The sequence below is a fragment of the Ruditapes philippinarum genome, unplaced genomic scaffold, assembly GCF_026571515.1.
Source record: "Ruditapes philippinarum isolate M1 unplaced genomic scaffold, ASM2657151v2 ctg870_1_1_1_1, whole genome shotgun sequence".
NCBI classification, from domain to species: domain Eukaryota; kingdom Metazoa; phylum Mollusca; class Bivalvia; order Venerida; family Veneridae; genus Ruditapes; species Ruditapes philippinarum.
Window position 1 is genome coordinate 116,402 of NW_026864864.1, and position 24,759 is coordinate 141,160.

Genomic DNA, 24,759 nt, shown 5'->3' on the forward strand with positions numbered 1-24,759 from the left:
ATTGTTTCAATTTTCCCTGGAGGTATCTTAAAGGCTGTTTGCCGAGTTCCGTAAAAGGACAGAAACAATGCCCTGTGATCATATTTGAATTGAATAGAAAATGGCAATGGTTGATCAGGTAGAGCAAACACTTCAAAACAAATTTAGATTTCCACAAGTTAACATTTTCAATAAATGTCAAACAGATCATTTCACATTAACTTTATTTAAACTGCATGTATGCCCATTTTGTATGAATTCGTAACTAATCTATTCTCATAAGTTTATGTTACAATAAAGAAAAGATAACTCATTTTACCTGATTCTATATCATTATCCAAATGATTGCCTCCCTCTAATTCACTTTCTATCATCTTTATAAAATTATCGTCAATGTCAAAATCACCAACGTCTTCCGGTAACTGAAAGTCGGCTGCTTCCGGTGAAACGTTCATTCCGGTCACATGATCTAAAGGCTCTTTTATATCAGTTTCTTTTTCACTAGAAATGTCTAATGCTGAAGGTTTAGGCATTTCTGCCAGCTCTTTCCTGATTTGACTTGATATTTGTATAGAACTTTCATCTTTAACAGTAGTGTCAGTAAATAATTTTGTAGTCTCTGGAGCAGCTTTCTCTTCATCAGAATCCAGGGACTTGAGGGTCTCTTTAGGAGCTTCACGGCTTTTAAACAGAATATCACTCCCAAAAAATGCCTCCTGAAATTATGATAGCAGATATAGTCTCTATACTCTATACTCAAGCGTATCAGGCTTTTTAGTCAAACATTGGGCTTTTTAGTGAAACAAACAAAATTAATACCCTGAGATACATTTTTATAGATGTTAACTTTCAACATTACAAAATTATCTTAACTCAGTAAATGAAATTCATTTAGTCATGCTTGAAATTTCTTTCTGAAACAAGATTTCTTACCCCCTGAACTTCTTAATATTACTCCAAAATACACTAATATTTACATTTAACATAACATGATTTATGGCCAAATGACGTACCTGCATATATGATGGAAAGTTCTCCTGTAGTACACTTTTCCGTCTACCAGGTCCAGCCTTTCTCTGCCATTTCCGTGGTTTATCTTCTTCCATCGGCAACGGCATACTATCTTCACCATCCATAGAACTACCAGGTAGTGGTAAAGGTTTATCTATTATCCCTTCCAGCATCTGTCCCTCCTCCCCAGGGGGCCGACCACGACCATAATTTTTTCTTTTGTTCACATTAAACCCTCCAACACCTGAAAAACCACAAAAGTTTACTGCCTATATATTAAACCTCAGAGCAGTTTCATTCTTTAAATGTTAAGAGTAAAACAATTTCAGTTACATAATAGCTATGCTATTATAGCAATACTTATAATTTTTCTTTCAAGATCATCTTCTGGCTACTTTATATAAAATGTTCATGATACATTTCTTATTGCTGGGTTTTACATCCCACCAACAAAGTAGAGGTAATACGGCTACTTCCCAGTGTTGAGGGTCAAGTGGTTTGAGATCAACAACCTGAACCACTCAGTCATGGCTACCCCTGTTGATCATACAAGGTACCGGTTAGAATCCAAAATAATTCATAAAATGCGACACCTGACATCTACTTTTACCATAATATCTTGATTATCATATCACTTACATTTCTTATCCATCAAAAGCAATCAAGTAAATATACTCAATACATATTAATGATCTAAAACTGGTCTTACCAATTTTTGTAATATTTCTTTTCTTTTTCATTTTCTTTTCATCCTCTATATGTTTAATAGCCTCGGCCTCGAATTGTAGCCTCATCTCCTCAAAATCTGGAGACTTCAAGTCCAACACGTCTAAAATATTAACATACAAACAACCTTTTAAAGACTAACCTGAAAATATTTCACTACTTAAAACTTAATCTTGTATGAATATTCAGATTTTTATTTTAAACGAAAATAAAACTACAAATCACAGATTTCAATATATTAAAATCAACTTTTGGACTAATGTGACAGAAAATTATCATCCAGCTTTGTTTAAATTGATATAAAACAAAAGTTAGTTCTGTTAGATTGTAACTACTGATGATATGCAATAAAAAGATGCCGAAGGTTCGTATCAAAATCATTTCATATCAATGTAAAAGCAACCATAAAATTAACAACATCTGTTACATAAAGCAAAAAAAGACAAACCAACAACGAAAGAATTAACAGTGAATTAGTTCTTCTACATTAGTTAAATGTTAATTCAAAATCAAAATAGAGTATTTTAGTACAAGGGAAACTGCACCGGCAAACATACACAAGTACATACAATGTTAACATGGTTAAATGTTAATTCAAATAAAACTGGGGAAACATTCAAAACTTTTCTAATATTTTTTTTATGGGGAGGGGGGAGGGGGACAGCGGGCACAATCCAAAGTCTTTTTTTTATAAGAAACATGGAACTTCATAATAATAACACAAAAGTGGGAAATTTCCAAAGAATAATAAAACATTCACTTTTTTTCGAGATGAACATACATTCATAAAAGGCCATAAAAGTTGAGATGACTGGGGGAAATCCTCCCTTTTTGGGAGAATTTATTAAATTTGGCAAATGCATATATTTGGTCTCTATATCATGAAAGTAAATCAACATCAGATCATTATTAACTCTATAACTATGTATAAGCATGTTCTTCAGATAAAACATGGGAACAACATGTATAGGAAAAGGCTTGGAGCGAATCAGGAATTTAAAGTTTGAATATTCCTTTCCATAAATTTCGAATATATTCTCTTTTTCACTTAGCTTAGTAAGAAGACATTTGATTGATGTAACCCGACACATTCAATTGATAATGACCAAATAAATGTGGATATATTTCAAACTAACACTACATCAATGAAGTAAAAAAATCAGTTATTTTAACAAAACAAAACAAGGAAAAACAACAAAAACAAGGAGGAACAACCAATGCAAAAGAAAGTGCAACAAATCAAAACAAGGGTGGAAAAACAAATTAAGGCAAAATTTATAGCAGAAAACAAAACAAAAAGGTGGGTTAATTGTTAATTCAAACAAAAAAAACCACACAAACAGGGAAATAAAACAACAAAAGCAAAGCTAGAGAGATAAAGATTTAAAGATACAATGGCACTCCAACCTTTATCATCATCTTTATCTGACCCAACAGATAAAAGGCGTGACAAGGCTGGTGTGGACGAACCCTCTGAATCTTGTGAATTTTGTCTCGCCATTTTTAACTCTTCAATCTTTTTCTCAATCTCCTCCTTTTTCTCATTCCAACCTTCCGGTTTCTTGCTCCACCGTCGGTTCCGCTTGATTTTCGGTGCTTCCATCATCGTCTTTTCGATCTGTCGTTTGGCATGCTGGGTAATATGAACTCCGTCAAATAGATAGTATCTTGGTGGTTCCGGCTCACGCACCGGAGGGGCAGGAAATGGGAACGCCAAAGCAAAATCATCATATACTGGAGTTGGGGGTGGTGGAAGTGGAGGTACTGTGAATACATAAATTTGACAAATTACTTTTGCCATCAATAAATTGAAAATTTTCATTGAATTGTAACAATTCTACATCTGATATTATATACTGACAGTTATTGTGTCCAAAAACAAAGAGATAATTTTTAAGACCAATAAATTCTTATTTCACATATTACATCTTTAAAAAAAAACACTCATTTAAATCACAATTACTTTTCTTTTAATTAAAGAGACTTTATTTTTGATGCAGACTCTTCTCACTTTCTTAAAGCAAGAGGTGGTTGTGTGGTTGTTCAATATATATGTAACCCAAAATGGCAACCAATAAATCATGTCACCAACCACCCCAATAAATCTGAACGTGTAGGGCAGCTTATGTGGTGAAGGTCACCATGAACTTTTGACCTGCTGATGTCTTTTTACATGTAAAGGTCATCTTAAGGTCATGATGAATGACCCTGAAAAAGCTGGAGAATATACACCAAAGCATTCTTTAATTATTATTTGGACAAGCTTTCAGTGGTGAAAGTTACAGTAACCTTGACCTTCGACTTACTTATCTAAAAATCATTCCATTTAATCAACAAGGGTCATGATCAACCTTCCAAAAATCTGAGGGCTTTAGACATAGCGTTTTACAAGAAAGCTAATACAAGGTCTGGTCTAATGACTAACAGACCAACAGACTTGTAGGTTGCAGCATATAACCACTTTTTTTTAAGGGGAGGCATATCATATTATAATATAAAGCATAAAGTAACACTCACGAGGACCAGTCTGACCAGTTCTCGGCCGACAGAAGAGGCAATGATAACCATGTTCTGCTGCTCGTTCAGCATCATCTTCATTATGAACACCATCACAAAAAGAATGTAACCACCTGAAATATTACCTCATATAGAAGTTTCAACATCATAAAACATGTCAAGCAAAAATTCAACATCTATTTCATTGCCATATCTTTACATATCAAACATACAATGGATTGGAGGACAAATAAAAAACAATCTTCAAAAGGATCGTATAATATCTTAAATTGAGAACTACTCAGTTTGTTAGACAGATTTTGTACGTATATGTTTCACCTGTCCTTCCAGTAGAATAAAATATTAAAGAATAGAAAAAGTACATTTTTTCTTTATTATTTTATAAGACGTATTGCTTGTAGGACATTGACGGCTGAGGAACTTGAAATTAACTGTGGAGTGCAAGTTATAAGTAACTTTGCCATTCCAGGTAAAATACTTAAGTTTGGTTACATGTCAGTATTTTAGTTGGCTGATCATTTATGAACCTCTTGTTTGGTTCTTGTAAAGGGACCATAAAAAAATTATAATAGTGACTACCTAGCTCTTTAAGTGGAAAAAGGCCAAAAGTGCCAAAACTGTACTTTATAAATAATTTCAAACCATGGTCACACCAATAAATTTACAAAATTTATTACTTAAAACTATAAAGCTCACATATGGACTATCTAATTTATAACCTTACCCGAAATATAAGACATTTGTTTACCTGTAACACTGTACACATTGCATAATAAGGTCCTCCTCTGAATATTTCATCCTACAAACTGGACATGATATTTTACTATGACATGGTCCACAATGAGTATAGTTCCGTTGCCACTGACAACCATATCCTGGTGTCTTAGATCCACATATTATACACATCACACACCTGCACAATAAAATGTTATAAATTAAACAAAATTTCAGGCATTCTTTTGATGCATATATCTATATTTCCAAGATCTTAGCAAAATATGTTAAAGTGCACAAAGCTGTATCGTATTATTTTTAAAAAATTAAAAAACAGACAATCATAACCTTATGGTTGTTTCCTAAAGATTTGCATCTTAGAATATCTATTTAGTTAAACAAACAGGAATATTGTACATAAACAGAATAAAATGTTCCAAAACAAAATAATCCACTGCTGTAATCAATAAGTTTGGAGTAGAGTTCATACAAGCTCCAATCACTTCCAATAAAATATACTGACACATTTCTTTCATTCTAGTTCTTTTATAATCATTTCAATTGCAGAATAAACAGTAATTTTATAATCTATGAACAGCAAATATGCAGTTTCATTCACTTCAAGGGATATTCTTTAATTTTGATAGGATTTTAAGTAAAAATACTCACCCCCTTTTAAAATGCATTTACGACAACATGATGGAGCGCTTGGCAGGAAAAAAAAAAGTAAACATAAAATAATCAACATACCATTTACATTTCCATGTTCCCTTGGGTACATGGTCTAAAGGTGGATCTAAACAGTAAGTGTGGTAACTGATATCACATTCGTCACACAAGAGTAACCTCCCCTCATCATGTGGCCTGCCACATCCCTCACATACAGTACAATCTAAACATCGCCATCCTTTCTGTAGCACCACTTTTGTTACCTGTCATAGGAATATTTTATTACTTTATTGTTGTTGTTATTTTTTTTACATATACTTGACAATTAGCTGGGTTTTTTTTATACCTATCCATATATGTTTCATATTGTACATATAAAAAAATCTCAAAAACCCATTAAAAACATTAATGTTCCTGTTCATTTTAATGATTAATATGCATTTCCCAGAACAGATGCATATATTTGCCAACAAAAAAAGCTCACAAGGAAGAAAAGCAATTATTGCCAGCAATTATTTCTCTGAGACATTCTGAATAACAGAATTACAGGTGGTCACTTTGGTTTAATACCCTAGTACAAAGAATGTTTCCTAAGTTTCGAGCAAGTATAACTTATGACAGTCATTTTGGCGTACTGCCAAAAAAAAAATTAAACAGTCATTTTGGCCTACTGCTGCATGCTAATAACAACCCTGCAATAATGACAGAGTGACCTACCTTGATATTGGCACAGTAAGGATGGTAACATTGTCCACATTGAGTACAAGCAATCATACGCCCCTCGTCACCCTTACCAAAACTTCCACAACTCTTACATATATCCTGTAATACAAGGTAAATATATTACAAAGTGACAACCTTTTGTAACAATCATGCATATCAGGAAACCACTGCTAATTCCTGTATATATTCAAAAACTTGATATAAAAGTTAATATCACTTACATTTCAATTAATTAATTTCACCTAAATCAATTAATTCAACACAAAGGTCTTGCATTCACATGACATGAGTAAACAATTGTAGCCATAACGTACCTAAGATTGAAATTAACCTCAAACTTAATCATTAAAGTACATAACAATTATGTTTGTTTGTTTGATTGCGTTTTACGTCACACAGACACAGTGTGATGTTCCTGATTTTACTGTTGAAGACCTCAGGTGCCCTTCCATCCATTATTTCAGACACGAATGGGCACCTGAGTAGAACAATTATGACTAGATGGCACTACAAACATTTCTATATAACGGCTCTAAAGGTATAATTATGCTCAGTGACATAGGGACACCTAACCTTATCCTTCTCTATTTGTATATGGTTCTTTCTTTGAATATGGGAATGATCATCCGTAGTAGAGATTTTGTTTCCAAAATTTTAAAATTGAGGACTTAACAATACAGTATTGTCAGGCTGCACAAAAAGTGCAGGGAAGACCAACTCTGTCTACACCGGTGGTAAACACAAATTTAAATCTAGAATATAAGAAGAATATTGAACATACCTGATCAAAGGTAAATATGTCTAATTTATTGGCTAGCACTATTGTATTAGGATGATCATCATCGTCATCATCAGTATCAGCATTTGCTTTCTTGGACTCCCGTATTCCCATTGCAGAATGTATCTGTAAAAGAAGATATAGAATATTCAGTGTCATTAAACTATAGCCACACAACTTGCTGTTATAAATAATTCTCATTTTCTAACCTTGTCATTTTTGTAAACATGTTTTTGTTTATCTTTTATTTATCATACAGGCTCTTCAGCAGCATGAAAGAAAGGAAATACAAATAAATTTTATAGAAAATACTAACTACACTATATAATTTTTAATATACCTTAGGTTTAGGGCCTCTTCTTTTCTCTCCAAATGTTAAAGGTCTCTTTCTTTTCTCTGGTCCCATACTCCGACCCTGAAATAAAACATCAACACAATTCAGTGTTTACGCAGAGCAATAAATAATATCAAAAGTTCATTTCCAAGATTTCTACCCATTTCTTCTTTCAAATTAAATTAATATATTCAGATTTTTATTTCAAGCTTTCTGCCATCAGTGTTTAACATAACATATCTGAAATTGGAAAAATCTACATTAAATTTTTTTTTAATAGAACAATTTTCAAAATGGTATCAAACTCTTATACAACATATACATTAAATAATTGGTTAATACCTTTGCTTTACTGGCTATAGACATCTTTTTTCTTGCCATTGCCATTAGTTTTCCATGTTTCCCAAATTCTCCTTCTCTACCAGGTAAATAATTTGGTGACATCTAAACAAAGAAAACATTATTTTTTAATTCATTTCAATAACTAAAACAGAAACATCTGCTTAGTTAACCTCTGGTGACCATAAATAAAACCTAACAAATTAACATAGAACATTTTAGAAGAGTATGGGAATGTGAATGGTAATTTTCTAACATGTACACACTTCACTAACAAAATAGTACCATTGCATTTTATAGTATTTAAATGATCCAATTTAGAGATCAATCAAACAATCTGGGCATTACAGGTGTCTACATATATTTCTAAACCTAGTATAGATGAATAAGTTGAATAATTAACATTGAAATATCAACCCTTAGAATAATCAAAGCAAACAGCCTTTGCCACAATGATGGAACGAAATTAATATCCCACAATTATCATTAGAGTATAACTGGGTTATCTGCTTTTGTCTTACCAGATGAAGCATTCTTGCAGCAATATTCACAATATGTAGCATCTGAATCACTTTTCATTTTAATATCTTGAACTTGATAAATCATAGATGTTACACAACTCCAATAAATTCAGTTGGATAACAATTGACCCTTAGCCAACTGGAGGCGACTAAATCTATCATTACAACCGGTGCAGACCAAGATTTGCTAGCACATCTGTGTAGTATGATCATTGTCTGCACTGTTCTCTAAATTGGTCGGCACACATTTTGAAATTTTCCCTTAAATTGATAAATGGTTTAGACCAGCCTGAAAAATGGCGAGTCAATTTAAGATATTAAGAGTATTAAGGGGTTAAAGCCATACCTTGCCATATAATAAAGCAGGATCAATGTCTATACTAGAACAACTGTCCTCGTTGATGGGAAACTGTGAACTATGCTGGGAACTGTCTTCTCCAACATCGTTATCTGTCATCTCAGTATCCATCGTACTCTCTGTATATACAATAACAATAGATGTAAATAGGTCAATCAACTGAATCATATATTAAAATATAAAGTAAGTGGCAGTGTGGCCGCCGAGTGGTTAACACGTAGGACTAGTAACTGTAATCCAAGAAATGCTGACCACAATGTTTGGGGCAGGCCATTGTTTCCTTGAGGTAGAAACAGTCCATTCATTGCTTAGTACTGGTTCGTTCAAGAAATGAATTTGAATGTTTCAATATGCTTATAGTTTCCAACACAATCACATTATAATATATTTGTATAATCTAAAATATTAAGTAGAGACTAGTGGTTAAAAGCTAATGTCTTTCTGTGACAGAGAACAGTTAAACATTTCAAACTTACAAAGCCACATTACTGTTTCATGATTTTCATTCCTGTCAACAGATCTCCCTTTACTAGAATAAGTTTAGACAATGTTCAGTTACAACCCAAAACAAAATGGTAATGTTCAAATAAAACAAGTCTTATTCTTTGCTTGGAACAGTTGCCTTAATATTTATACATTTATTAAGTGACATTATGCTCATATTTTCACGGTCAAGTTGAGCTAAATTGACTTTATATTTGAAAAGATTGACTGTCAAAATGGTGTTTGACCAACAGTTGATATTGGAATATGTTAAGGATAAAGTTATAAATATGTCTAAAATTTAAAAAGACTGCCCCACTCTTTTTATAAACAAAGCGTTATAGGTAAATCCTAATGGATATTTACAGAAAATTCATTTGGATCTGTTAGTTATTTATTGTTTATGCAAACTTAATTAATTTAAAATGAAAACTTATTTTGCCTTGACCCGTTCACTTACTTTATACCCTTGGATTGGCATAATGTCAATTTATCATTACTTCATTTACAAAAAGACAAAAATCTTGATAAAGTTACCTTTATGCATATAAACACCATCACTTGAGTCTTCTATCATACCAGCAATAGGCATGGGAAATTCTGGCATATCCATCTATAATGAGGAACAAATTTAAGTCATAACCTTTCTTTATTGTTTTGTTCGAAACAAGGTCAATCAACTGGTGTCAACACAATTTCAGCATTTTCAATACACTTTCCCATCTTCCTAATAATTTTTAGACAAAGCTAGAAAAGTGTCTTTAAAACAAGTATGCTCTCACATTACATTGTTCTGTCAGTCTACAGACGGACAGCGTGGCAGCCTGACTGAGGCGAATGGACGAGGGCAAATCTTTTTGCCCTCACTCCCCCTCATGTGAGGGCATTAAAAATGACAGTTATCTAATGTTAATAAGTTAATTATGGATTGACATCTTATGGAGCTATGTTAAAACCACAATCTGTGATACATAATGTGTCACACTGTTACCTGATTGATACCCACCTCTGGATCTCTATTTCTACATATAGTACAGAGATAATCTGTAGCCTCTTCATTCTTCATCTGTAACAACATTGCTGCATCTATCTTTGGATCACATTCTGAATGTACTAGTCTGTAATTATAAAATTTTAATATATTATATAAATATATGTAAAAATTCTTGAAGAAAATATACATGACTATGTATTCATTTGTTAATCTTAAGAATGATTTTCAATATTGTTGTCATCATTATCAGAAAGCAAATAAAACCAAATATCAAATTTTAAACTCGTAGAAATAAACTTTTAAGTTCTTTATATGATTATATATATGACAAATGTATATAGCCATTACTTCAAATATGAACCTTCTAGCATTAATATGTTGTTATACATTAACTGTAATTGCCAGATTGCTTCCAATAAGGAAGTGACTTCCAAAGTCTTACTGGATATAGGGATATGGTATCGGCACAATTTCTTCTTTTCACTATTTGTTGCTGATTAGTGTACACAAGTGCAAGATGAGCAGGCTATGATATTTTAACCCTTAACTAGCTTGAACCTGGAAATATTTGTCATCAATATAGAGCCAGGTCAGTCTGCACATTCATGCTGTATAACCAGTCTATATAATATTTGTACCGCAATGATTATATTTTGTTACTGAAACCCCTTAAAATTAGTGGACTGTTCCAAATTCAGAGCAGGGCAAATCCATCACACAAAGTGGGCAGGTTAAGTTGTGATGTACAATCCTCAGGCGAACGACTACAAGTTATAAGTTCAATTAATGGATGATGCTCAAAATTACCTTACAGGTCTCAGTCAAAAGTCTTTAATTGAGACTACACTAATTGATGGCAGTCAAAATTACCATAACATGACCTATTCGTACTTACTTTTTACACATATTGCACTGAACCATGGCCTTCTGGGAGAAATGTCTGTACGCCTTCCCACACAGTGGACAGGACAGACCTTTATTACGTTGCTGATAGCAGCTATCACATACTGTATAATTGAGGTGCCAACGTGAACTACGCCCACTTCCAGGCGTTCTTGAATTACAATCCACACATATTCGGCAATTCTGTATAATAATACCGTATGATATACAAATAAAATACATCCAAATTTATAACTGAACTCATTCCGGCTAAATTGTTTTTCATAGAAACTCTTAAAAAACATGTCTTAATATTGGTTTCTTTTAGATAAATTCTTATAAAATCAGCTGAAAACATGCATATCCATTAGTTGCTTAAGGAAGCATGTAGCTAGAACTATTCAGAAAAATAAAAGTACTAAAATAAATCATAAAACAAACAGAAAGGTTTGACTTACTTTGCATTTCCAGCCGTTTTTCGGAATGGTCGTCATCACAGGTTTAAGACAGAAAGTATGGTAACCTTTATCACACATATCACATACCAACATCTTACTGTCATTCCCTGGATGTCTGTACACACAATATAAAACACAGGCATATTACTCAAATATACGATAATATATGATTTCCACACTATAAATATCTTGAATCAAGAGTCACAATATATTTTACGTTTGACCCAAAAGTGCCCTGTGAAGTTTACTGCATTTTTAGGTCAGACCCCAAAGTGCGCTGGACCCCAAAGTGCGTTGGACCCATAAGTGCAGTGTTACAAGGCAAAAAGAATCAAGATTGCTGAATACGAGTTAATACTTAGAATTCACACATAAAAGATACCTGCCAAAATCTTTATCAATTTATCTACAATGTACTGTTAAATGTTTCTTATTGACATAATTAAAGATTACAATTATTACTTTATTAGATGACATACCAACTATGACTTTCTCCAAGTTTCCCAGACATGGATAACAAACAAAAATTAATACATTTTGTATATTTAAATTACCTGCACATTTGACAAATTTTACAGTCTGGACACTGCCAGCCTGCTCGTACTGTAGGATTCACCTCCACTGCTGGATGTAGGCAGTTACCATGGTAATGGTGACCACAACTTGTACAAAATAACTGCTCCCCGATGTTACCCACAATATTACATACAATACATACAGCCTCGTCACCAGCTGAAATATATAAATAGTTGTCAATGAAAACAAAATACTGACTGCATAAGGACAAAAACTACTTCTCAATTTCTTTTTTTTTTCTAAACATAGAAACTTACTTTTCCCTTAAGTTTATTCTCACGTAAACAAAAGACTCAAGAAACACTTTTTCTAAACCTTCATTTCAGCACACATCATGGGTTCAAAAATTATTTTTCTTTTATACTTTTCCTTTAGCATTATTGTTCACAAAATAAAATGCAAAATTACAAAATTCTATTTAATTCATCAGAGATGGCAATTTTAATCATTGGGAATTATAATTGGAAAAGACCTACTGTATAAGTGATTAAGTCAGCGACAAGGTGAAATACATGAACTGACAAAAATCGCTAAAACTTTGTCTCAAGCTTATATATCAACCAAACTGTCATTAAACTTTGCACTAATCAATATTTTTCATCACACTAAATGTTTGAAATTAAAAAATCTAACTTTTCGACATGCCGAAATAGCCACTTATACAGTAGAATGTTCCTTTAATCTGTATTATGCATTTGAATTGAACATTTCCATTACACACATTTCTTAAGGCCATCTTAGAAATATCATTCAAAGATGCATTAAATATTTAGAAAAGAATAAGTAAAATAATAATATTAAGAAAAACAAAATCATGTTATGTGATTTTAGCATTGCAATAAAAGTTAATATTTAAATCAAACTGTGTCCAAACATATTACATAATATAACAATGTGTCTAAATTTTCTGCGATTATTTTTCTTGTGAAATATAAACATGTTCCCCGCAAAAATAAGTTGAAATTGTGACATCAGCTATTTTCAGGCATCTGTATTTAAGCTCTTGAATGGCAACCAAGGTAACTTTCATGGGGGCTGCCAATATACATGTACATGTATCTCTCTTTCTTTTCTTTTTTTCAAGAAAAAAATGTGCATCTAAAAATCAATTATGTACAAAATACCTCCAAATTTTGGTTATTTTCAAACATTTCTATTCAAAAATACAAAAGGTGTGACCAAAGCAGGTGATCCCTGTAGCAGGATATAAAGTACAAGACAAGTTCAATGTTGTACATAAAAGGGAAACAGACCAGACTCCTGATTGGACATATTTTAAAGAAATCAAAATGTAACTTAATTCATTTTAATAGATTTATTTAATGAAACTATGCTAGTTTTAAGGCACAACCAATCTATGGTATAGGTCATATTGCTACTTTCCAGCTTTACTAATGGAGGAAGACCTGGGTGCTCCATTGTGCATTATTTCTGGCACAAACCAGCAACCATCTGTAAACTAGCATGCTAGGTGAATTTATTTAAGAAACAGGCAACTTTCCATGACATGATTTTCAAGACTTCCTAATAAATACTTATAGACAAATATTATTATAAATTACAACCCACATAAGATAAAGTGATCACAAAAGATTAAAACCAATTGTGCCTTTCAAAAGAAAAAAAAGAACACCAAAACCCAACATTAGTAAACACTCTTATATTACCTGCTGAATCTGTAACAATATAAAGAATAACCATTCACATTGACAAAAAGCACTAGTAAATTTCATTAACACTAGAAACGGACAGCAATATGGTGTTGTCTATGCCACAAGTATAAAGCCAGGCCAGGCAACATTTCTGTGGAATCTGACCAGACTGTATGCTGTTGGCTGCTAAATTTTAGCATTTTAATAATGATATCCCTTTATCCTAATTATCTTAAATGATCAATCTAGACAAAACCAGTCATCATTTTTAAGGGACATTTTCAAAATATAAACTGACTTAATAGCTAACAAAGCCATGATCAGATGGCACTGATGTTTGCACACTGGTTGCATGGGTAAATTAATTTGCGGCTATCAAGCTAAAGGTTAAATTAATAAATGATGATTTTGCATTCCAACCAGGACTAGTCTCTTTAATGCCTTGAGACTTGCCTAACAGTTATGTATTGGCAATTTCTATGCAGAAATTATTATTGTATAAGCGAAATTATAGTAAAGAAGATAAAATTCTGCTTCTTGTATACAGTTAACATACATCATACATTGAACTTCAAGAGGTACAGGTATAGTAAGCAAATATTCATTAAAACGAAAGAGAAATGTATGTAAAATGATCCCCTGTGTTATGGAGAAATACAGCCTAATTTTACATAATACTAACCAATAGTTTGGGCCTCGTCAGAATGTTCCGGGCAGAGCAAGGAAAGAGTCTTGATATCCTGGAATAAAGAAGTTATACATTCAATTGTTGTCATCACACATTGCATACATTCAAACAAAAGTTATATGTAAAACCTCTTAACAATGATCTTTTGTTTAAAGTCAAGAGTGGGTGTAATTTATAGTAAAATTTAACATTAAGTGTTTATTTTTTTTAAAACATATTCCCGGCTGATTTTGCATCACAACACTATGTTAGGTCATATGGAGCCTTTTAAAGTAGCATCGGAGAAATCATGTACCAAGAAGCCCCTGGAACTTAATATCAGGTAGTAGCAGATTCTGGAGTTTACTCCACATAATAATATTCAGCAACCCAAGCCAATATTTTGAACCCAAAGAAAAAACAGACAAAAGATTTTAAGTAAACGACCTTTAAGATTACATGAACGTAGTGTTTTGACAATGTTATACTGGATATATACCTGAAAACAGCCTCCACCAGAAGCACAGGGATAATGATATATTTTATTGCACTGTGGATATCTGCAGTTGATTGTAGCACCATAGCGGGAACAGTAGCTGCATCGCTGTGACATAATGTGTAAAATTTACATTATCAATATTAATCACCGGTTCAAGACTAAATGTGATTCATCTGTATTTCATTCATTTTAATATCTTATGATGAACCTCTTCCACAATATCAAAGACATGATAAATCTTGAAAATAACAATTTCTGTGATTGCTATTTCTACATCATAATATTTTCTCTACAGTTTACATAATATAATAACTGCTTTATTTAACATCTACTTCCAAAAAGGTTGACTTCTATCAACTTTTTATGGAAGAAAGTCTGTCAACCTTAATTAAATCATAGAAGTACCTTAAATTCCTAAATATAATAGTGAAGGCAAGCATTTGTACCCTTGAAATGGTTATAGAATGTGATTTAAAAGAATGAAAGATGTTTCGTTCAGGTATTAGTAACACTTACTTTAGATAGCCCTGATACAACAGCTTGGTCAACATACTTGAGGACACAGTCTTCATTCTGGATCACACCTTCAGACCATGCTGCACAACAGTGATGAGCCCAGGTATGACCTAAAATATTGAAACACGTATAATTGTAAAATATTCATTTTTATTTTGAACACTTAACCTTCTAAAATTTTTGTAACAGATATGCCCTGCTTTGAAATATGAACAGTACATTAAATGTTTAAAGAATTTCAATATCAAAACACAAGCATTGAGCAACCAAAAGTATAAAGTCAGATTATATTGAATGAATGTACAGCCTGGACTGACTCTATATTGATGACAAAAGCTCATCACTCTCTGTTCCAGCAGATTAAGCTTGAATTACATTGAATAGTGATTCTTCAAATTTACAAGTGGATAGCGGCCCTGTGTGCAATATTTACTGGATAATAACAGCAAAGAATCTTAGAACAACAAATTGACTGCTCTGAAGTTTGTCAACAATGTATTAAATGTTACACAGCTTTACAAACGGTGTGTTCCATTAAGCTGTCAGTACTATATATTTTTTGAGCTAACTATGCAGTTTTCAGTAAAGAGACAAAGTATATAACATACCAGACTGTTCAAAGACTGATGTAATTTCTGTATCGTCATGGAAACCAACTGTAGCTAGTTCATCAAAACCTTCACACTGGTCATCATCTAAACCACGCCGAGGAGACCGGAATGAATCTCTGAAAAATAATAACAATGTAATATGATGATGACAACTTAAGAATATTTAAGCATTAAAGATAGTTCCATTGGCCTCCTTCACATTTACAAATAACATCCCATAATTTATTTGCACTTAATCATAATTATTATTTAAGTGCAAGACAATGTTTTTTGTACTTGTAGTTTCAAAATCGTAAAATTTCTAATAAAACTGAAAACTAATTTATACCTTTTCCTATCACACAGTCACATATTTTTTTTTGGGGGGGTAAAACTTAGCATAATGTATAATGAAAAGGAAAAATCCTTTTTTTTAATGAATGTGCGAGCTTTCTGCAGAGAATTGATACCAAACTGTCATATATCAGTCATGTTTAGTAATTACCTGTATTTAAAATCACATAACAGCTGGAAAGGGCTCTTCCTTAAATTGGGAGAATTATATGGCTCTTTGAGAAATTTGAAGAAAAAAATGTTGAAAAACTAACTTATCCGTGACATAAGTTTTATTCATATCAATAATCATATTACATGTTACTCCTGTTTGGTACCAATTCAGAAAATTTTTTCTCAAAAAGGGAAACAGTTTGTCTGCAAAAATCAGTAAAGATCTTACATCTGCCCTAGTTGAAGGGAAGAAATTGCCAAGAGTTTAAAGACAAATATTTACCTTTTCAGAGGCCCTCTATTCCTTCTTGATGTTAAAGGTTTAGGACCCTTATCTAAAGGTCTGTCTTCAACATCCATGCTTGACTTCTTAGCGGCTTTGAGTGCAGCAGCTTTGCTGAAGGGATTGAAGTCTGGCGTTGGTTCATATCTACATAGTTCTCCCTGACCTAACAGACTCTTCATACCACATGAACAAAACGAGCATATCTTTCCACTGAAATATATAGATATACATTTAACCACACTAAATATCTTAAATGAACTTGTCCGTATTTTATTCTTGACAAGACCATATGAGCCGCATCACGAAAAAACCAACATAGAGCGTTTGCGACCAGCATGGATCCAGACCAGCCTGCACATCCGCGCAGTCTGATCAGGATCCATGCTGTTCGCTTACTAACCCTATTACAAGTAGAGAAACTGATAACGAACAACGTGGATCAAGACTGCACAGATGCGCAGACTGGTCTGGATCCAAGCTGGTCGCAAACGCACTATGTTGATTTTGTTGTGACGTGGCTAATATGTCATTTTTAGGGAAAATTTCAAAAATGTATTGATTGAAGAAGGAACTGTGCAGACTATGATCTGAAGCATGTACATTCAGTAGCAACCAGCAGGCTAAGGGTTAAATAATCAAATTATCCAAATTCTTATACAAATAATATATACTGTATAAAACACCATGAATAACAAGATATGTTTGTAAAACATGTATGCCCCCTATCAGCAGCCAATTAGTCATGTGAAAAGGTTATTATGCATGACTTCTGACCCAGTGATCAAACATTTAATAAGGGTTATCAAGTATCTACTGGTCATGACCTTAACCTTTGACCCCTTGACCCAAAACTCAATAGGGTCATCTGCTGGTCACGACCAATCATCATACAAAGTTTGAAGTTCCTAGGCCTAAGCGTTTTTAGTTAATTGATCGGAAACCGTTTTAACATACAAAGTCAATGTGACCTTGACCTTTGACCCCTTGACCCCAAAATCAATAGGTCATCTGCTGGTCATGACCAATCACCATACCATGTTTGAAGTTCCTAGGCCAAAGGGTTCTTAAGTTATTGATTTGAAAGCATTTTTACCTACAAGGTCAATGTGACCTTGCCCTTTGACCCCTTAACCCCAATATCAATAGGGGTCATCTACTGTCATGACCAATCACCATACCAAGTTTGAAGTTCCTAGGCCTAAGGTTTCTTTAGTTATTGATCGGAAACCGTTTTTACCTAAGAGGTAAATGTGACCTTGACCTTTGACCCCTTGACCCAAATCAATAGGGGTCATCTACTGATCATGACCAATCACCATATCAAGTTTGAAGTCCCTAGGCCTAAGGGTTCTTTCGTTATTGATCGGAAACCGTTTTTACCTACAAAGTCAATGTGACCTTGACCTTTGACCCCTTAACCCCAAAATCAATAGGGGTCATCTGCTGGTCATGACCAATCACCATACCAAGTTTGAAGTTCCTAGGCCTAAGGGTTCTTTCGTTATTGATCGGAAATCGTTCTTACCTACAAGGTCAATGTGACCTTGACCTTTGACCCCCTTAACCCCAAAATCAATAGGGTCATCTGCTCGTCATGACCAATCACCATACCAAGTTTAAAGTTCCTAGGCCTAAGGGTTCTTTTGTTAATGATCAGAAACCGTTTTTACCCAAGAGGTCAATGTGACCTTGACCTTTGACCCATTGACCCCAAAATCAATAGGGGTCATCTACTGATCATGACCAATCACCATACCAAGTTTGAAGTTCCTAGGCCTTAAAGTTCTTTAGTTATTGATCAGAAACCGTTATTGCTTACAAGGTCAATGTGACCTTGACCTTTGACCCCTTGACCCCAAAATCAATAGGGGTCATCTACTGATCATGACCAATCACCATAAAAAGTTTGAAGTTCCTAGGCCTTAAAGTTCTTTAGTTATTGATTGGAAACCGTTTTTGCTTACAAGGTCAATGTGACCTTGACCTTTGACCCCTTGACCCCAAAATCAATAGGGGTCATCTACTGATCATGACCAATCACCATAAAAAGTTTGAAGTTCCTAGGCCTTAAAGTTCTTTAGTTATTGATTGGAAACCGTTTTTGCTTACAAGGTCAATGTGACCTTGACCTTTGACCCCTTGACCCCAAAATCAATAGGGATCATCTACTGATCATGACCAATCACCATACCAAGTTTGAAGTTCCTAGGCCTAAGGGTTCTTTAGTTATCACTCGGAAACCATTTGGTCTACGGACCGACGGACCAACGGACCGACGGACCGACAAGTGCAAAGCAATATACCCCCTTTTCTTCGAAATGGGGGCATAATAATACCACAACAAAAAATATGATCTGCAGTGTGTATGAAACAATGTAAGAATCAGTATTTTTTGTCATTAAAGAAATTGTTCATCAAGTCAATTTGCCTTGATATATTTCATGATGTCACAAATAGTCAATGACTAATTATCAATGAGTTGTAAGATGAACATTTAATGCCAATCATTGAAAAAAATACACCTTAATATATTAAATGTCTTCGTAATGTTACACTATAAACATGCAGAATGACTTACATTTCTTGACTCTGCGGTTCATCATCCTCCATATCCATGTAACTGCCACCTAGACCTGAAATGCATAAATAGTGCATGCTATCAAAATCTCTTACTTAAAATACTTAAATGCAATTCCTGAGAGATCCATTTATATTTTGAAAAGGTTAAAATACCTGTTCATGAGCATCACCTTAATTTTTTTTTTAAATATCTTTAGTTTGGTGAAAGGTGTTAAAAAATGGATACCAATATTTCAAACTAGAAAGAAAATGTTTGTTTCATGAGATTAATCTTGCTCCATGTGAGAGGTGTCTATTGATTTCTATCAAATATCAATAAAGACAAACCAATATATATCAATAATCCATCAGACTGACCTCCGGTGAACATTTCATTATATGAACCTTTTTCTGTATCGCACTAACAGTGATTCTGAAGATTTCTGATTACAAGAAAGAGACTTAGATTAATACCTGCATCAGTGGAAATATCCATATCTGGTGGAGGTAAGGGCTCGGGATCAGTGTTCAAACTTGCTTCGGCATCACTGCTAATAGCCGGTACCTCTCCGGTCTCCATAAGTTCAAGTTCTGGTGGCGGCTGGGAGTCTAGATCCATTGGCTGAGATTTAGACTTCCTTGCTTTGTCTTTATCTTTGCTTCTAATGATAAGAAAAAAGATAACCAATTTTAAATCTAGACCAAATAAATTTAATCAGAATTACTTGTAGTTGCACTGTTAAAAGCTGATTTTAAATAAGTAAACATACCAATAATCATTGAATGAATATGCTCTTAAAACCTGTGAACTCAAATAATTATTCTGCAAAAAATTATCATAGTCATTACCTAGAATGAATAGGTTGCACTGAATGTGCCTGATATCAGGATTGCATAAACTGACTGTGTCAATTACAAAATTGATTCAAAAAATTACATTTATTTCATTACATAATCAACCCATTTTATGAAATCAACCATAATATTAACATTAATATTTAAATTTTCCTCACAATGTCTGATTGTTCACATAACCGAGACAAATATCAACAAGTAGAAGTTCATATGTTATAAAATATACCTTTTCTTTTTTCCAGAACTGCCATCTTTCTTCTTCGCTTTTTTCTTTCCGACTGGCTCTTCATAATCGTCAAAAGAAGAAGCTGAATCTGTGTCATCTAGAGGATTGGACTTGTATGATCTAATCTGTGATAAAGAAAGTTTTAATCTGATAGGTTCCTTATGTTCTGGCTCAGGGGGTGGGACCTCTAACACAGGTGGCGTTGACTTTGTTTTCTTCTCACCATCAGAGAACTTAGACTTTTTATCTGGAGATTCAGATTTATGTTTACTATCCGACTTACTCTTAACAATGTCTGACTTGGACGATTTTGATAACTCACGAGATTCAGGTTTGGCCGCTGGGCCAGGCGAGTCCTTAGATTTTGATAATGTCACCTCTGACTTTGACCTTTCACGACTCTCACTACGAGAGGAACCAGATGTTCTTTCCTTTGATTCTGATCTCACATGTGACGTATCTGACCTTGAGTTGGATCTAGACAAGACTGGCATTTCATTATTACCACGGTCTCTTGAATCACTTCGGGTTCTCACTGTTTGTGATGAACCCGAACTTTCCTGAGAAGCCATTCTTAATTCCTGTTTTCTGGCAGTATCTTTACCATCTGTAATAGACAAATTTGGGGAAATCATATCTGTTATGTGAAACTGTGTTACAATGGATAATAAATAATGAATTGACATTAAATAAAAATTCTAAATAGAAATTGTTAAAGTATAATTTTTTCTCATGTCCTCTCCCATAACAGCCTACTCTGCCTAGCTAGCTGTCAATTTAATTGTCCGCTTTCCCATATGCAAAAAGTTAAGTATAAAAAAGAAACAAAGGAAATTAAATATGAAAATATTAAATTATTTTTCCTAAACAGATGCCTTTGGCACACGAAAGCAAAGTTTGTATGTGAGTGAAAACTAAAATCTGGGACATAAGACAAAAACAGAGAATATTCCTAAAGATGGAAATACCATCTAATATATCAAATATTCAAACGCATAATGACTTGGTTGAAAAATAAAAAGCTTTAAAGATACATCTTATTTCTAGAACAATGATTCTGAACAGTTCAATGTGAGTCTTTTAAAGCAATCAGTCAAACCTTGAATTCTTGCTAACTTAATTTCATAACATTTGATAAACTAAAATGTACAGAGAAATTGTGCTGCCAGACTAGAGTTTGTACTTCTAGCATTTTCAAATTTCCAAAACAAGTGTTTCGCCTACCATGATGATGTACACCAAATGTTGCTTAAAAAATACAATGGAGACTTTATATATCAAACTGCATGATGTACAATTTCATTATTTTTTTTTTTTTACTATAAATATATAGCACAAGCAAGAGAGCGGTTAAAGTCTATAGCTTATACATACCTGCCATATCTGTTCTTTGCTTATTCTGACATTTTCATAAGACTACAAACAAAATCCTGAAAATAAATCAGAACATATAATGATACATACATGTGTATATACAAGTTGTCAAATAATAAAATTTTAATACAGATGTCATGACTTGCCAATAAATACTGATAAAATTAATCCATCATTATGAAAAATAGTGTATTACCCCCAAGTAAATAATAAATATACTGATCTGAAAAAACGTTGGCAATTGTCTGGAGGGATAAGTCATTTCTAGTCTACCTTCTTTTTTGGCTAGCTTGATTAGAAGGTAAATTTATGAAAAATATGAACAAGAAAACATACTTTTAGTAGATCTATGTTGTATTTGTGAAGTCTAAAAAAGCAAGCATAAAAACATGATGGCAGTAAATTTATTAAAGCTTCCTCAACACTTTTTAATTTGATATATATATAATATTATTTCCTCACTATAAAACTGACAATTTCCTGGATTAAACCCCTACGTATTTTTCAGGAGTAAAACTTGTATATAATAAAATATAGAAAACGGAATGAACCTTATATATACTCCTGGTTTAGACCCAGTGTTCTATACAAGGATGTAGCCGTTATTATGAACATATCTACCAAACCATTTTGACACCAGAAAACATTTGCTTTTGTTCTCAACAATACATCAAGGTTTTTCATATATATCCAAGAAATTGAGACAATAAAAAGTAGTCCATGCTTATCACAGATGGAACATTTTCAGTTAGTATCACTTCAAATATTATTCAAAATTAGTTGACAGTATTTTCTAACAAAAAATAAAAATAAACCATCTCTGTAATTTCATTTTCAAATTACATGGCAACAAAGTAAATAAATGAGTTTTTTTATATGAATCATATTTTGCGAGAATAATTGATACTTTGTAAAATTAACTTCACAATCGCTGTTAACACTACGAATTTTTGCCTCTCAAACTTAGCAGGGTACCTTGATGAAAATACGATAGAAAGTCGGCCATGATTGGACCCGCTTTCAGACGGCAGCCAGTGAAATTTTAGAAGCGTCCCGTTCAACTTTGTTCGCAAATTTTGCACATCCGTGACGAGTTACAAATAACATGCCAATGCAAGAGTGATTAACAGCAATTGATAGAAAAGTAAATAATTTAGCTAAGTGCCATACCTGTTAGATAAAATAATGTTGGAAATCTTTGAAAATCGTTAAAAAATTCGATGATATTTGGTGCTAATTAATCGATGGCTGCCATTTTGGCGGTAATAAGGTTTCGGTGTTAATTAAAAATCAAATAAATAGTCCCTTAAAACAATTAAAATTTGCATAGGATGTTATAAAATTTAAAACTTGGTTATATAGTTACATCATACATGTTAAATATACTATAGTTTCATTGCAATATGGCATTGACATGTCCAGGATTTTCAAGAAACCGGCACAGGTAACAAACTGGGTCACGCGGAGTAATTGATCCGGTTAATTGCAAGTGATGCGGCTGTTAAGGGAAGTAACTTGAATGAAAAACGATTCGAATCAGGAAAATTCGTACTTAAGCCAATTGCATGCTTTTCAAAAAAGGACGTTTTTTATGACAAAGGACGATTTGACCATGAAAATTATTGCGAACGATGAAACGCCATGCTATATATTAAATATAGCCTTGGATTAATAATAAACTGTGATCTTACAATATTTAAATATTTGACATAAGTTTTATACATACAATTACATACACCTAATTTATCTCTATGCATGTAGGAATGTTTATGCATGCTTACTCTTAATTGTTAGATTTATAAAAAAATATCTTATTTATGATAAGAAAAGTACATACTCGTTTTGAAATCGGAAAAAGAAAAGTACACACTCGTTTTGAAATCGGAAATCTTTTCTTTTCAACTGGTCATTTAATTAATAACATTCCATTAAATCAATGCACCTAACTTGCATTGTGTAGAAGGTAATCAAAGTTAAAGCCCAGTTTAAACAACAAAAAGTTAAAAAAGTAAGAAAAAACCACACACACATACACACCAAAAAATCACACACACATACACACCAAAACGGGTAAACTGCGGACTTCACAGATTAATTAAAATCTAGAGAAAGGCAGATCCCTCGAGAGGAAATACAACAATTAAGGGGAAAAATGCATACGACGTACTTGGCTAGATCGAGTCTGTTCAAGAGGGATAATGAAATGTGCTATACATATATCACGCAACTGTAGCCCCGACGTAAGCGGTATTCAAACAGTATTCGAATCAATTAATAATCCCAAAAGACCGGAAAAAAAATAAAACAAAACATTTTTTTTAGAATTTCAAAGACCATGATGAAAAAGTGATGATGCAGGCTATTGAAATATAGAGTTGTCTACCTTTCGTTATTGGTTACTCGCACTTGTCCGAGATTCAGATGAAAGCAGTAGCAGCCATCGCTCAGTTAGGGACGTCGCGAGCCTACTTAAAATTATGGGAGAAAATAATAAAAAAAATAATCATTCATTATATATCTGCATGTATTAACTTGGTGGAAATTAAGTGCATTCCACTGTAGCCTTATGTAACCCTTATATCCCATATCATGAGTGATTGAAAAAAGAATTATAGTTTTGTGCCATATTATTAATTATATGCATGTCCTTGACCATCTCTGAAATTAACCTATACCCCGCCCAATGAAGAAGTCCACTCAAACTACTTACATGCCGAATATGATGTACGTGGATCATTAAAATGTAGCATCTATGAAGAAATGTAAAGAACCTAAATTATATTTGAAGTCTATTAACTTTATGCTTATAAGTTGTACAAACGTGGTATTTTAAGTGACTTCTGCGGTATCACGGTGCATATCCATATCGGTACCCTCTTTGCGAAATCTGCTGAAACGGTACCCTCTTTGCACATGCACAGACCACTCTCTGCTAAAAACCAACCGGCGATGGATAACAATACAGT

At 33.3% G+C, this 24,759-nt stretch overlaps 1 protein-coding gene across 1 annotated transcript in view; it reads right to left on the reverse strand.

Annotated features, from left to right (window-relative positions):
• The window catches only part of LOC132727102 (uncharacterized), a 73,000-nt gene extending 50,175 nt beyond the window's left edge, over window positions 1-22,825 (reverse strand). Inside the window, exons 1-27 of the mRNA XM_060712507.1 lie at window positions 22,769-22,825; window positions 21,794-21,849; window positions 20,420-21,026; window positions 19,813-20,000; window positions 19,358-19,412; window positions 16,777-16,989; window positions 16,005-16,123; window positions 15,397-15,506; window positions 14,881-14,985; window positions 14,397-14,454; window positions 12,041-12,218; window positions 11,487-11,601; window positions 11,042-11,232; window positions 10,144-10,270; window positions 9,690-9,765; window positions 8,658-8,788; window positions 7,794-7,895; window positions 7,458-7,532; window positions 7,121-7,243; window positions 6,334-6,438; window positions 5,698-5,879; window positions 4,982-5,146; window positions 4,234-4,346; window positions 3,124-3,480; window positions 1,700-1,819; window positions 993-1,234; window positions 299-695 (exon numbers count right to left, since the gene is read on the reverse strand). Of these exons, the coding sequence (XP_060568490.1) occupies window positions 299-695; window positions 993-1,234; window positions 1,700-1,819; window positions 3,124-3,480; window positions 4,234-4,346; window positions 4,982-5,146; window positions 5,698-5,879; window positions 6,334-6,438; window positions 7,121-7,243; window positions 7,458-7,532; window positions 7,794-7,895; window positions 8,658-8,788; window positions 9,690-9,765; window positions 10,144-10,270; window positions 11,042-11,232; window positions 11,487-11,601; window positions 12,041-12,218; window positions 14,397-14,454; window positions 14,881-14,985; window positions 15,397-15,506; window positions 16,005-16,123; window positions 16,777-16,989; window positions 19,358-19,412; window positions 19,813-20,000; window positions 20,420-21,026; window positions 21,794-21,800 (4,261 nt within the window). The 5' untranslated portion in view covers window positions 21,801-21,849; window positions 22,769-22,825. The remainder of the gene's footprint in view (window positions 1-298; window positions 696-992; window positions 1,235-1,699; window positions 1,820-3,123; window positions 3,481-4,233; window positions 4,347-4,981; window positions 5,147-5,697; window positions 5,880-6,333; window positions 6,439-7,120; window positions 7,244-7,457; window positions 7,533-7,793; window positions 7,896-8,657; window positions 8,789-9,689; window positions 9,766-10,143; window positions 10,271-11,041; window positions 11,233-11,486; window positions 11,602-12,040; window positions 12,219-14,396; window positions 14,455-14,880; window positions 14,986-15,396; window positions 15,507-16,004; window positions 16,124-16,776; window positions 16,990-19,357; window positions 19,413-19,812; window positions 20,001-20,419; window positions 21,027-21,793; window positions 21,850-22,768) is intronic.
• Window positions 22,826-24,759: the final 1,934 nt, after the last annotated feature.